The sequence below is a fragment of the Excalfactoria chinensis genome, chromosome 11 (assembly GCF_039878825.1).
Source record: "Excalfactoria chinensis isolate bCotChi1 chromosome 11, bCotChi1.hap2, whole genome shotgun sequence".
Classification (NCBI taxonomy): Eukaryota; Metazoa; Chordata; class Aves; order Galliformes; family Phasianidae; genus Excalfactoria; species Excalfactoria chinensis.
The window spans coordinates 11,874,458-11,888,857 of record NC_092835.1 but is presented as its reverse complement, the minus strand read 5'-3'; the positions used below and the strand labels follow the sequence as shown (position 1 = coordinate 11,888,857).

At 37.0% G+C, this 14,400-nt stretch overlaps 1 protein-coding gene across 1 annotated transcript in view; it reads right to left on the bottom strand.

The window, feature by feature from the left end:
- Window positions 1–14,400, bottom strand: part of LONP2 (lon peptidase 2, peroxisomal) — a 37,533-nt gene that overhangs the window by 13,714 nt on the left and 9,419 nt on the right. The window contains exons 8-11 of the mRNA XM_072346227.1: window positions 10,231–10,372; window positions 4,691–4,841; window positions 3,608–3,734; window positions 1,907–2,040 (exon numbers count right to left, since the gene is read on the bottom strand). Of these exons, the coding sequence (XP_072202328.1) occupies window positions 1,907–2,040; window positions 3,608–3,734; window positions 4,691–4,841; window positions 10,231–10,372 (554 nt within the window). The remainder of the gene's footprint in view (window positions 1–1,906; window positions 2,041–3,607; window positions 3,735–4,690; window positions 4,842–10,230; window positions 10,373–14,400) is intronic.

The window sequence follows — 14,400 nt, the reverse complement described above, 5'->3', positions numbered from 1 at the left end:
GCTGAGACAAACTGATCTTGCCTGCTGCCAGTGGGCAGCACTGCCACAGCCTAAAGGCTCAGCATCCTTGTTCAGGAACCAGTACAAGTATCACAGGAGTGTCAACACACACAGAATCTGACTTCAGAAAAATTCAGCAAAAAGAAGAGCATATAAATAGAAAAGGAAAGCATTAATAAATATGCATGTAGATGGGACAAAAACTGCATAGTCATTCCCACATGCATAGCCATTATTACTGTGAAAGATTACCCTCCTTAAGCCTTCAGAGAAAACAGCTGTATCTATTTAACCAAACACTCATTTGTGGACCAAAATGCAAACTTCTGTTATTACAAGTACCTTCCACAGACATTCTGATCATCTTAGAAAACTCAACAATATAAAAGAAGAGTAAATTTTCAGAAACAAAATACCAAGACTGGGGAAAAAGGCAAGAAAAAGCTTTAAGACTGTAAATAAATAGTGTTCTAAGACTCTTCTTCAAATGTTCTTGGAATTAACCAAACTGTTGTACAGTTCTACTTCCTGCCCTCGATTTTACTCTGACAGGGGTAACCATTCAGACTTGTCATCTTTTCCAATAAAATAAGGCAGCCTACAAGTCTCCTTAACTGTCCTCCTCTAAATGTGCAAAGAACTATTCTTGTTGTGGGAAAAGCCCATAAGCCCATAAGCTTTTTGACATTTTCTCACTTGTAGAATCTTCCACAACATCAAACCAATAGGTCTGGTTAGTATTTCATGTCTCAAGCAAAAGTAAGTAGCCATGCAGCTGTTTTTGCTTCCGGCACAAACATGAGCAGTTACTTCCTGTCCAAAAGTATCAACCAGATTCACTGCAATACTTACAAAACAAGCTAATAATCCAATACTCTGCTCACTAGGTTTTACTGTGACTAATATGGCACTAAGGGAGATGGTTTAGCTACAGTGTTGGTTAATGGTTGGCCTTGATGATCCTTAAGGTCTTCCCCAGCCCAGAGGACTGGGCTACATTTTATAAACTCAGCTTCAGATTCAGTCCTTTCATACTTCTCATCTACCTTAAAACTGCTGCAACTGCTAACAAAGCTTACAGATTTTTGGATCACTGGGAAAAATACATCACTATCTTCTGTAAATGTGGAGAAGAACAGACTTACTGAAGATGACAAAGTCCAGGAGACTAACTTGGATGAAATACAAATTCTACTACTTTTAAAGTGCAAAATTATCAATTCCACTGTTCAGAGCTAAGTGAAAAGTGTAAGCTTCCTATTCCTCAAGACAGCGAATAAACAAATCAACAGAAAGTGATAAAACTCTATCATTAAAGATCCCAGAAGCATCATTTCTTACGATACCGTTCTAACCACTAAGTTAAATGAATGGTCCTCAGGAGATGGATATGCTGCAGTCGAAGACACACTAAAAAAAAAGTCTCCAGACCTTTCCAATTTCAACAATCTTCAAGCAGTCACTTACTCTAGAGTACAATAAAACAAGTGGACTGAGTTCTGAGTTGGTAGAACACACAGAGGACAACTAAAGGACCTCTTTAAACACATTAACTAAAGCCACTGCTAAGACTTTTATTAAAGAAAAATAAAAGTGTAAGATTTGCATAAAAAAAGCAGAATGAAGTACACACATATCAGAACCGCCTACATGAGATACCAAACAGATCCACTATCCTTCTCAGTTACCACTCTGGCAGGCTGGAATTATTCCAATTTTGTCCCAAGTCATAATTCAATACTACTTGAATGTGCATAATAAGAATGTTAGTCTATTTGCAAAGCTTTTGAAAAAAAGAGCCTTTGAAGAAGGAAAAAAAAAGAAGAAAATGCTGGTAAATCAGCTAATTAGTGCCAGCAAGGATAGAAGAGTCCTCTTTAATAATAAACACTGAAAAGATACACACCTTCTCCTTCACCCAGTTCAGAACGATCAGGCTTTGTTTCTTTGTGCTGTCCTTCTGCCACTTTCACTGCCACTGCTCTGCAAATAGCCCCCAGCTTTCGATCCAGAGAGCGGACTCCTGCCTCTCTAGTGTACCTAGTGTAGACACAGTTGTAAGTGATATTTCCTTTTAATTTAAACACATTTTCTCTTTTAAAAATACATCCAAATGAAACATACAAGGCAGTAAGATCTTGGACTGTCATATACGAGTACCAAAAATAGTCATTTGCTGATAATATTTGGAAAGACAAGCTACCGATTGGGAAGGAAACATAAGCAACACTTGGAGTCAAACCTTCATGAAATGCTATGCAATGCTCCAAAAAACAATGAGCTCTTCTCAAATGCATAGAACAGTGCAAGGGAATATTACAATGGCTGCTCCAAAAATACTACCTTCTATTTTATTATGTTGGTTCATGATGTCAGATGCAGATGGTGGTGGTATGGCAGCAGAGGTTCAACCTTTCCACCAATATTCCATCACATTTTGTTGCTGTGCAACAGATGGCAGCAGAGGGGCAGTCTGACAAAATTGCATCTGACATGGAAGTGTGGATGAAACCAAGGTGTATCATTGAATTCCTCCATAAAGAAAAAACAGCAACCACTGACATTCACAGATAATTGCTGAACGCCCAATTCAATGGAGCCCAAACAGTGCATGTGGGCACAGCTCAATGGCGAGTGGCACATTTCAGCAGTGACAACAGCAGGTCACATCCACTGGTACTGATTGTTATAAGCATGGCATGCAGGCCCTTGTTCATACGCTGCCAAAAAGACATTGTGTGATTACGTCAAAAAATAGCGTTCTGTAGATGAGAATTTGTTCCATCAAACAATGTTATTGTGCTCTTTGTATCAGTTGTAGTTTCCATGGAAAAAAAAATAGAAGGCATTACTTTCAGAGACCTACCCATTTTTAAATTAAAAATACAGATCATTGAAATTACATGAATTGACCAAAAGAGAATATTTTCTTTGAATCTATGAATTAAAAAGAAATGCCAGGCAAAAGTGCTCACTAAATGCCAAAACCCTGTTCCTAGTCATAAAATACTTCATTCATTGCCAATACACTTATTCCATTGTAACCAAGTCAGTTTCAAGTTCAAAAAAACATTCTGATTAATGTGTTCAGTGAGCACAGTAGTTCTAATTAATACAAGCTATTTGAAAAACGCATTTCTGATTTTTAACTAATTCCTATTTTAGACAAATGTGGTCCATCAATCGCAAGAAACAAAATGATGATTCTTTTTTTTCTATGATGATAAAAATAGAACTTCATTTAAAAACAATTACAAAAAAAGGTTGTCTGTTGCCAAAGCTGCGGATGCACATACTAAACATGGCAGTAATATTAACATCAAGCGTTTCTATCTATTTATACTGCCTCATCAATTGTGCCAACACAGCTCACTGGGAGCCACGCTCTGAGAACTGAAAACAAAGGAAGGAAGAGGAAGGAAGGTTCAGTTTAGGAAGCAGAACCCAACACAGAAAGAGCAATTCCAAAAATTACTATTTGTTGGGATTCCAAACCTGTTAATGACACCACATCTTATGAAATGCTTTGTATTATCACTTCAAAATTGGTTACTTACCAGAAAAAAAAAAGTTACTGAAAACTTAAAGCAACGAGTAGCAGATTTACCTTGTAATTATGTCTAAAGTGGTTACTTGTGGAATCTGTATCTGCTGTGGAGTAAGGCCATGTTGTTCAAGCTGCTTAGGAATCAGGTGTCTATGAGCAATTTCAATTTTTTCCTCTTGTGTATATCCTTCAAAAGAAAAAGAATATTTTTAGTAAACTGCGTATATGCTATAATATCAAACATCTTAGAACTTCATACCTGATTGAATTTAAAGGATAATTACCTTAAAAACAAAAATGACACGGGACCCTAAAGTAAGGCTTCAGAAGAATCAGAAAAACATTCTCATTTACGTTTACAGTAGTTAAATTCTAGGTTATTAAACTGCTGGGCACACATACCAAGAAATAACTCCTCCTATTAAGGAAATTCTCAGTTCAGGTACATGGCATCAGGATGCACAAGTTCTTTACATCTCTAAACAGACCTTAATGTGATAGGGCAATCACTAAACATATTCTGTGTATGTCTAGAAAACTGGGCATCATATATGCATGCATACATACAAAAAAAAGACAGCACTGATCACAATTTCAGTGATCCTAAAAGTTGTTTTGATGCTTTGCATGGTGGTAGCCACCCTGGATAGTTCTATCTTAATCACTAGGGCAGTCACTAGAAAAGGAAAGGGATAGGTGCAGTATATTACCAAATCATTATTTACTATAAGAGGATAAACAGTCTTCAGCACAAAAAGTGGAACCCAGTTTTCCTACAACTTGATGAGTGCTACAGAAACAAAAATAGCTACTGTATATAGAAGGCAGGCTGCCAGCTTAGGTTGTGAAGGTAAGGCCACAAACTTGTACCTCCTGTATTTCTCTAAAGATCCAGTTAATTTACTACATTACTTCCCACCAATTAGAAAAATGTAATTCCAGAAAACAGTTTAGTTCAGTAAGTTGTCTACTCATGGTATCACTAAGTGATAGAGACTGTAAAGGAATAACTGCAAATAGTCTCATTTGATGATTTTGGCTATCAGTCTAGCTTTCTAGAAAGCTGAAAGAGATCCTTTTTCTTTCAAGTAAAACATTGTTTAAGGGCTTGCAGTAGCCATTTTAACAACACTTGAACATTACCTGGAACCTGAATGACTTCCATCCTGTCGAGCAGAGCAGGTGGGATAGTTGCTGTAGTATTGGCTGTAGCTATAAAAAGGACTTGGGACAGATCAAAGGCTACATTTAAGTAGTGATCGGTGAAACTGTGGTTTTGCTCCGGATCCAAGACCTTAACAAGAGTTAATATAAAATTAATGCAGTTGTTCACTTTGAAGCATTTTGTTAATAGTCTACTCGGATCTGTCAGCCTCACTTCACATTCACAAATTTCACATTCACATTTACACTATGAATATTACTGAAGCTCTGCAATACCCTGCCAAGTATCACATACCAAAAAGCTTTTTAAAATTAATTTTTATCTTTATCTTTTTAAATTTCTTAACTACTTCATACTTTTACTAATGCAAATACCAGCAATAACTCCAACCACTGCAGTCAGCCTAACGAGCAACTGATTCCATAGGCTGAAGAGCTCCTGTGAAGGACCCCTCTTTATGAGATTGAGGTTACTGTGAGCAACTTTAATCTACATCAACCTTTATGCTTTATACTGTCGGAAGGTAACAGTTCCTTTCATTATCAATATACTTACATGAATAGCACAATTATTTAAAAACAAAAAAAAAAAAGTATGCTTTTCTTCACCAAATGGACAAAATAAAACTGTCACCACTGCTTTCCTCCATACGTGAAATTATCAATTTCTATTCTTACTAGGTCCCAACAAAACAGAAACCTTGAAATACACTACTACATTTAGTTCATGCTGGCAGAGACAAACATTTCTAGCCAATTTACACAGAGGTAAAGAGGAATTTGACTGCCAATATATCTGAGTAAGTATTCTCAATGCAAAGTGTTTTCTTCCTATTTAATTTTCAAAGGATCATTTTATACTAATATTGTTTACAACTGATATAAAAGAGTGTATTAACAACAAGCTTCAAAATTTATCTTCCACATACTCTCTTGATATCTTGTTTGCTCTGGGAAACCCAAAGTGTGACGCACTATTCTAGATGCAGCCTAATGACTGCCAAGCAAAGGGGATAATCACATCCCTTGATTTATAGGCTACATTCCTGTTAACAAAACTCTTGATGCTGTTTGCCATCCTAGCTTCTGGAGTACACTGTTGGCTCACATCTGCTGTGGTTTTAACGAGGACTGCAGCTCCTTTTCAACAGAGCTGCCCACAGCCAGCTAGTCCTCAGTATGCATCCTTGCATAAAGTTGCTCCTCTCCAAGCTTAGGGCTTTGCACTTGTCCTTGCTGAATTCTTCAGGTTCCTGCCAGCCCATGCTTCAAGCCTGCCTAGGTCTCTCTGGAAGGCAGCCCTACCCTCAAGCCTATTGACTGGTCCTCCTTAATTTGGCATCATCTGCTAATGTGATGCAAGTGCATGTTCTCATCTCCTTGAGGTTACTGATAGCAACAACAGGACTGTTTCCTGTACAGTCTGTGGTACTCTGGCACTCAGTATATTACAGGCGTGCTGACAGAGTAGGACCCATTAATCACTGTGGTCTGAGCCTAATCATGCATGTAATCAGTTGTCACCCAAACACACCGTGTCATTACAGTTTACATAGAAGGATGTTGTGGGCAAAACTGCTGGAAGTCTTGCTAACGTCAAGGTAAGTGACAGTCACTGCTCTCCCTCTGTCCACACATTCAGTAATCCCTCCATCATAAACAGCAATCTGGTCAGTCAGGAATTATTTTCCCAGGTATAAATCCACACTGACAGTTCCTATTCACTGCGCTTTTACTCATGCAACCAGAAATTGTTCTTTACTACTATTTATGTACCAACCTGTTTCCATCCCCTCTTAAAGCATTACCATGCTTTTCTTGCTACATACTGAACTATCAGTGTTACACTGACATGAATAATTCGCACGTTACAAATAATAGGACCTTAGCATCTCCTAAGAATTAGCACACTGCTGTCAAAATAATGCATCTGCCTATACCAAAATGAACGCACCTGTCTTATTAACTTGAACTACAGCCAAGAACAGTGCTGTTAATTGTAAAAAAAAATTGAATCTGAGCACTTCTCAGCCAGGCAGCATAAAAGCAATTCTGAATATTCTTTTCCTTCCCCCTCCCCCCCGCCCAGCATACTGAAAACAAAGCAGAACTTCTTTTAAGTAGAACAATTTTTGATTTCATTTTGAAACTCTACAAAGATTTTAGATGAATATTTGGAAATGTACTGTGGCTACAGTAAAATACAAATCACACTTCCTCCTTGACACTGAAATATTTAATCATGCCAAAGCATATACCTAAATCCTAGCTCACTAAGGCTGTAACTCTGTGAGGGTTATCATTCACTGGCTACAGGCTACTGAAAAGCTTCTTTTCTTAACCTCTCCAGCAGACAGCTGTTATCCTTTTTTCCTTTCTTTATTGACAAAAGCACAGGTCATGAAGTTTCCTGGCTAGTCAAGTGCACTGATGAATGATTCCATCAGTTGAGTTAATAGAGCTTAGGAAGTTGCCTCCCCTGATCCTAAAATCTAGTCCTAAAACGCAGGGGGACACAATCACATACAGTGCATCCAAGCAGAGTATCTACAACTTTCTTTAAAGACAGCTGATCCATATCAAACATTAGTCTTCCATTCAAAGCGTACTCTTAAAAAATTTTCAAAACTGATTTCAACAGCAAATCCTAACCTAGTTTACCTATTTCATTTTGCACTGGCAACACAGTATTTCCACAAAATGCCAGTCTATTAATTTAAGCAGTTTGGTGGGCTCTTTTTGTTACATAAAGCGTTATATTCACATTTATCTCTTTCTCTTGGTAGTTCATAATAAGAAATTCTTACCGCTTCTACTAACTGCTAGACTGCTAACTAGAATGTTATGCTATATATAAGACAGTGATGCTATTCTACTCATGTACAAACAATGCTAGCTGATAAAGGTAAAGCAAGCTGAATGTATGTGAAGTATCTGGTATTTCATATATGGGCTTTAGTTTCTACAGACTAATAATTCTTTCCTACAATAATCACTTCTTAAAGAAAGACATAAAACAGGACCATACCCACACATTTAGAACAGATTTTCCAAACCAAACAGAACTGTTCTTTAGTTAGGTACCTGTGCCAAAGTTCAAGTTCAAAAGTTTTCAGATACTCAACTAATAGAAAAATATTAAGTACAAAAAGAGCATTCAGTGAACAAAACATCTTCATTAATTTATGGTTGACAGCTCACAAATGTACAAAGGCTTCTCTATATCAGCATTTTATTACCCCAAAATCCAGAAGTTCCATGAACATTTAATTGCCTGGCTACGTTCCTGGTCTAATTTCCTGCATACAAATACTCACTATCAAGTGCTTGAATCCATTTCTATTTTCTTCTGTTTTAAACTGAGGTCACCTAAATTTAGACTAAAGCACTCCCTTGTTGATGAACAGTAACCAGGGATAAGATGACATTCCGCTTTGCTCAAGCAACAACTCTGCAGCAGCACCTTAACACACATTCAGCAATCGTGGAACACTGAGCTTTGCTTCCAAGCTCAGAGTAGGATAGTTTTCCTCCTGACTACACTCTGTCATAGACAGCATCAAACACACCAGCACAATAAGGAAGAAAGGACATAACACTTATACGTAATGACAGCACTTAGCAAACAAGAAACAGAAATCTGAAAAAAAAGTGTCATCTAGGTGATCACTCACTGTTGATAGTTTTCCTACCTAACAGTTATCTGTGTGCATTCCAGAAACACTTTCCAACAATGTAAATGACCAAAAGCAGACAAAAATTAAGCTGTTATATTCAAGCATGAGTTCTCCATTTTTAGAGGTAAGCACCTGTTCCAGGACGTTTAGACAGCAGCAGAGGGATATACAGATCCCACATGGGAGCAGCTCAGACATGGCTAATAGAGCAATTACTTTTCCACATGCAACCTCTGGTGCACTAGCAATAACCTACATAAAAACTGCAGCCCAAGCAGACGGTTGGAAGCTAACCTGGTGAGCCTCAGCTAAGATAATTCACAGCAGAAGATGAGTTGTGTACCACTAAGAATAAGGCTTTAAAATGTTGAAAACAGTGTACTCCCACAGCAGTTAAAACAAAAAACACCCCACAAAACAACAACAAAAACACATCAAAAATTCAAATACAAATACTTCAAAACCAGATTCATTTAGTTTGCTTTCACGTGTTTGACTGGACAAAAAAAGGACAGAAATGATCATTTATCTGCTGCAGGACATAGAAAGAAAACCAAATTTAAGAAGCAACACAAAGCTTGAACAGAACTGACAAAGTTAACAGATGAACGTTCATGTTCATGTTCAAGATTTGTAACCAAAACACAAATTTATTTATTTTTTCCCCAAATCTTTGCTTCAGTAGTGACTGACTGCCCAGCAAACCACATCCAGCAAGCTAAAGGAATTTGACTTTTGGGTATAATTTTATCCACGCGTTGACGAGAGTAAGGTCAGTTTAGTTTAACATCCATAGGAGAAATAACAAAGAAATACCCACAAATGCAGAAATGGATTTCATTATCATTAACAGCAAAGATTACATAAAGTCTTGTAAGAGAAAAATAGAAAGAAAATTCATTTAAATATTGATTAGTCTCCCTTGCTTATTTTCTTTGTACTCTAGAAACATATACCATGCACCTGCAAAATACACAGGTAAAGAACCATAGCTGTTATTTTTAAAAGCTAAAAAAGTGAAGCCACATTATTTACTAGCACTGCCAGTTCATGTTAACATGCCAAGACAAAAACGGAGCTCTCAAACCAAACCCATTCAAACACTGAATTTAAAAGAACCACTCGGCTTTGCCAAAATGGTAATTTTATCCTATCCAGCAGGAAGAAAACAATGACATCCAAAGAATGTCAAATGATGTTTTATTTGTAGAAAGCCACACACAGATGAGCACGTGACACCTAAACATAACTACAAGCAGCATTTTTCATCCTCAAAGCTCTATATTAAGCACTATCAGTAAAAGAGTCATTAAAATGTCACTGTGTGCAAATATCACTAGACCTATTTACTTTCATCCCCTCCCACAACCTCCCAGCTACTGGAAACTGAAATCCTTCCAGGACTACTCCCAAAATCATTTCAGCCAAAATGAGCCCTAAGAATTTAGATATGTATTTTACTAATCCAACCAATTTTGACCGGAACTGGTAAAGAACAACCACAGACGCAGTTCAAGTCCTTCAGTGGTGGGATGGTAGCCTCTATAGTTAGAGAGAATACACAAAAGTTTTTGATACTGCAAACAATAAATCAGTACAATGAAATTCTAAATGTACACAACAGCAAAATTATTAAGTGCACTAGTGCTATGTCTACTCTGGAAAGCCTTAAGTGTTTCTGTTTAGCTGACTCTTGCTACACCACTACCATTCTCATGTTCCCCTTTCCTCTTCAGCAGTGCTAGGACAGTAAGATGCGAATGATCTTCAGTGTACAGTACACAGTATTTTAATTCTTTTTAGTTACAAATCAAAAAATGCTAGTAATTTGATATCTCTTACCTCTAGTAAGGCTGCTGCAGGATCTCCCTGCAAGCTCTTCCCAAGTTTATCAACTTCATCTAAAAGGAACACTGGATTATTAACCCCAACAGTCTTCAGTCCATTGATTATTCTGCCAGGCATGCTGCCAACATAGGTGCGCCTGTGAGCAATAAATGTTTGATGGGGAAAACATGGGTCAGATGCATGAAAAAATATAGAAGCATTCAAAAGACAACTTCTGATGAGAAAATATAAGAATATGCAATCTTCCAATTATTCTTCCACTTCTGAACAACTTTCTGGAACTAACAGATAAAAAATACAGAATATGCATCTCAACTAAGACAAGCAATTATATTAGCAGGTTTAAGCTCAAGTTCCATGGTGCACTAGTTAGTCTGGGAAGACAAACTACATATGCATCTAAGTATATGGAAACTTAATGGCTTACAGGCATTTCACATGAACCAGTACAAGCATCTTTGTATTGTATGAACAAGCAGAAGCATATTTGGGAATTTTATTGATACAAACAGCAACCCCATTTTACATCCATATAGAGACTTTTTATGCTGCATTTATCACAGCCTCTTCTGCCTGAGCCCAACTAAACAAAATACAGTAATTAACAGTACAAAACGCTGGTCACTCAGAAGAAGGAGATGCATAAAGTGTTGAATTACATGAAGCACTGAACTACAAGCACCTATCTCATGATCCTCCCAAAGCACATCTGCAGAACAGGCTGGCTTTATTGCAGGTTCTGCTTTCATATGGTCCAAAGCAAAAAGGATGACATTTAAAAGGATGAAATAAATACCATGAGAGTAATTTCAAAACATACTAAAAAAGTTCTTAAATATATTTTTTAAAAATAATAATTGATAAGAAAAAAACCCAAACACCAAAAAAAGCCAACTCAGCCTCCAAACACAGAGCAAACAGAGCAAACAGTGTCAGAGTCAGTTAATATTTAGCAAATGATGGGAAAAAAAAAAAATGAAGTTACTGTATTTAATTGTGGATCCGAGCAAAGATAAAGGTTGGTGACATCTTTTAAGCAGTCAGAAATGCAATAGAATTTCAGCTTGCCTATTGCCACCTTCACGAGACAGCTGCTAGAGACTGGAGCAGCCAGCATGTACTACTTTGTCTCCACACTGCTTTTGTGCAAAGCCTCATTCTGCAGTGAGTGAGTACACTCCTATCCACTGAGAAGTATACTACATCACATTGATTATCAACACAGAATCTGCACAGGGGAGCTATTATACTAGCATGTCACTTCATTCTCCATCTGCATACAGTCAACATTGCCAAAAGCATGAAAAGATCCTATAAAATGCTATCAAAAAATTATGAGACTGAAACAGAGTTGAAGTTCACAGAAGTGAATCATTTAATAGTTCAACCAAACTAATCATTGCAGCAATTTTCTGTTTTTTACACAAGGTGCTTAATACACTAGTAAGTAATTTTATATGCTTGGGCATATGAATTTTAGGATTAAAAATGCCTAGGTATCAATTTACTCCTCCCATGTATAACAGTCTAAGTCTTCAACACATGCTCATTTATTAGACATGGATCTATTAGATGCTATTACCAGACCCAAGATCTCCAGGGTGAATAAAGAATGCTAATGTCTCTTGTAGAGTGACAACAAACAATAACCTAGTATTTTACATTGAAATCACAAACCTAGATCAACCCGTTTTTATTCCTATCTGGTTATTATGGAATGCAACTCAAGAGTCCTCTGTAAGACAGACTCTGCAGAAACTTATGTATAAAACCACTATGATATATTATAATTACAAGAAGATATGGCCATTTATCTGTCTGGACAATAACCTTTGCCTCATAACTTGTGAAACTTGTGAACACTGCTGTTTATGAACAGCAGCTTCTGCCTGTAAGGACGCTTAGTCATTACTTCCATTCTTTTAGCTACTGCTAAAAGGAAGAAAAATAACATTCTAATCTTAGCATTTTGATACAAGTGTGGCTTTGCTCATTATTTTGACACACAGTTTCTCTCCGTGCATTCAGCCTACAAAGAGAAATCAGCTGCTTTCCATTTGAGACAGGAAGTTGCAGACAATCTTGCTGGCACTCGTAGCAACAAAAAACACCTTAACAGATCATGCCAGATAAGGTCTGTAGTTCAGTAAACTTTCTACTTATTTTTAGATCAGAGAAAAGTCACCCCTTAAAAACACCAAGGCTGTAACTGGGAGGTACGTATCATGGAAAAGGCAGATGGGAAATTAACAGCTCCCAGTGTAAACTGGGAATGTTTATGAATCAGAACCCATAAAACAGTACTAGTATTACTGGTAAAAACATGGTAATTTCTTCACATTTTTCTAAAGACAAAAAGTTCTAAGTTGTTTTGAACTACATTGGTTTTCAAATCACAAAATTAGGAAAAGATAAAAGTTAACACCACCAAAGAAACTATTTATGAACTTACTTGCAGCAGATTGGGGTTTGTTTTGTTTTGTTTTTTGCAAGGACAAAGGTTGCACTTACTTTACATGTGTATCTATACTCTGCACTCCTGGAACAAAGTTACTTTGCACAGGTAAAACCCTGGTTTGCTTTTTTTCTAGCACAACAAGGCCTGTGCAAGCACACCTTTGCATGCACAGATGCACCTGAGCAAATACTCAGCACAGGACTAAACCAGAAGTAAACTATCCAAACTTCTAGAAACTGAAAAGTGCTGACATATAGATATATATGACATATATATATATATATGTATGTATATATATAAAGCCTCACACAGAGGTGAGAGAAGGAAAAAGAAATCTCACCAGCACCACTATAAATAGTGCAGTGACATCTTTCCTTTATAAAAATAGAAACCTGCTCACACTCAGTAGAGAAGATCATACATTTCTTGTATAAAACAAATACCAGTACTGGGGAGATCTTAAACTCAGGGAAATTTTTGGCTAAAAACAACTATTTCAGAGTGTCTTCTTTCGCTTTTATAAATACAAGTTATCAGTAAATGGAACAGCAAGCATTCACATACGGTATAGATGAGTGGTAAATGCACGTCTGATACAGCAGTTCTGTTTTTGTACCAAGACGATGACTTCATTTTGAGAATGCAGCCCAGTAATATCTTTACCCAAAAACGACCCATGGAAACCCCACTTGCAGCCACACGGTGCATACTTAAATGGAAAAGCAGGATGCCTGCAGACTGCCCAAGCTATACCTCTCCCAAAGCAGCACAGGGACTGAAACATCACTGCCCTCCATGCTGCAACACAAGATATTTTGTTTTGTGTGCTAAATCTATCAGTATGCTCCTTTCACCTTCAAGTTACATGCTGCCGAAATGAATGCTATTTCAGGTAATATCTGCTTGCAAGTGAAAATCATCCACAATTTCTTTTCCAATGCTTTAGTGCATTTGGTGCACTTTGTAAATCCTTAGTACATTAGTAGATGCATATACTATCCTTTTTCTGCAACATTAATAGAATGCTTAACTTAAGCCCTAAAGCCTAAAAAGGAGCTTTAACGAGAAAAAGGGGGGGATCCTAAAATGCAATATTTAGAAAATAAGCCCACTTAAAAGTCACACTCTGAGAAGAGCACGTGTCTTCTTGACTTTTAGACTGCTTCTGTAATTCCCTTCCATGATTGCCATCAGAAGCATAATGTCAATTCACTAGACCAGGATTAACCTGAAGGATCTATTCATGAAAACAACATTATGAAAGAAAGATTACAGGAAAGCTGCAGCTGTAACTTGATAAAATCTGAGAAGAAGAAACAGAAACAATGAAACAGAAACACAGAAAAAAAAAAAAAAAATCTGCATTCAACTGCTAGACTTTACTTAACATGAAACATTCAAAAGCAGTTGGTTACAAGGGACCACTACCAACCACCACAAAGTTTGTCTTCTGCTACGTGTCTAAAGAGGAACCACCTGAAACTCCTGTTAATTCTAGATGGTAATTTTCTCTTCCCGTCTGGTCAAATACTTTCTAATTTTAAGTATTTATTTTATTAATAAAGATTAATTTCTAACATGCAAAAATACTATGATGGAAGCCACAATCACCTGAATTTCTACCTTTTTAAAGTAATTATCACATGACTGCAGCTCCCCATGACGGAAGCAAACAAAAATACAAAGCCAAAAATAAAATAAAACAA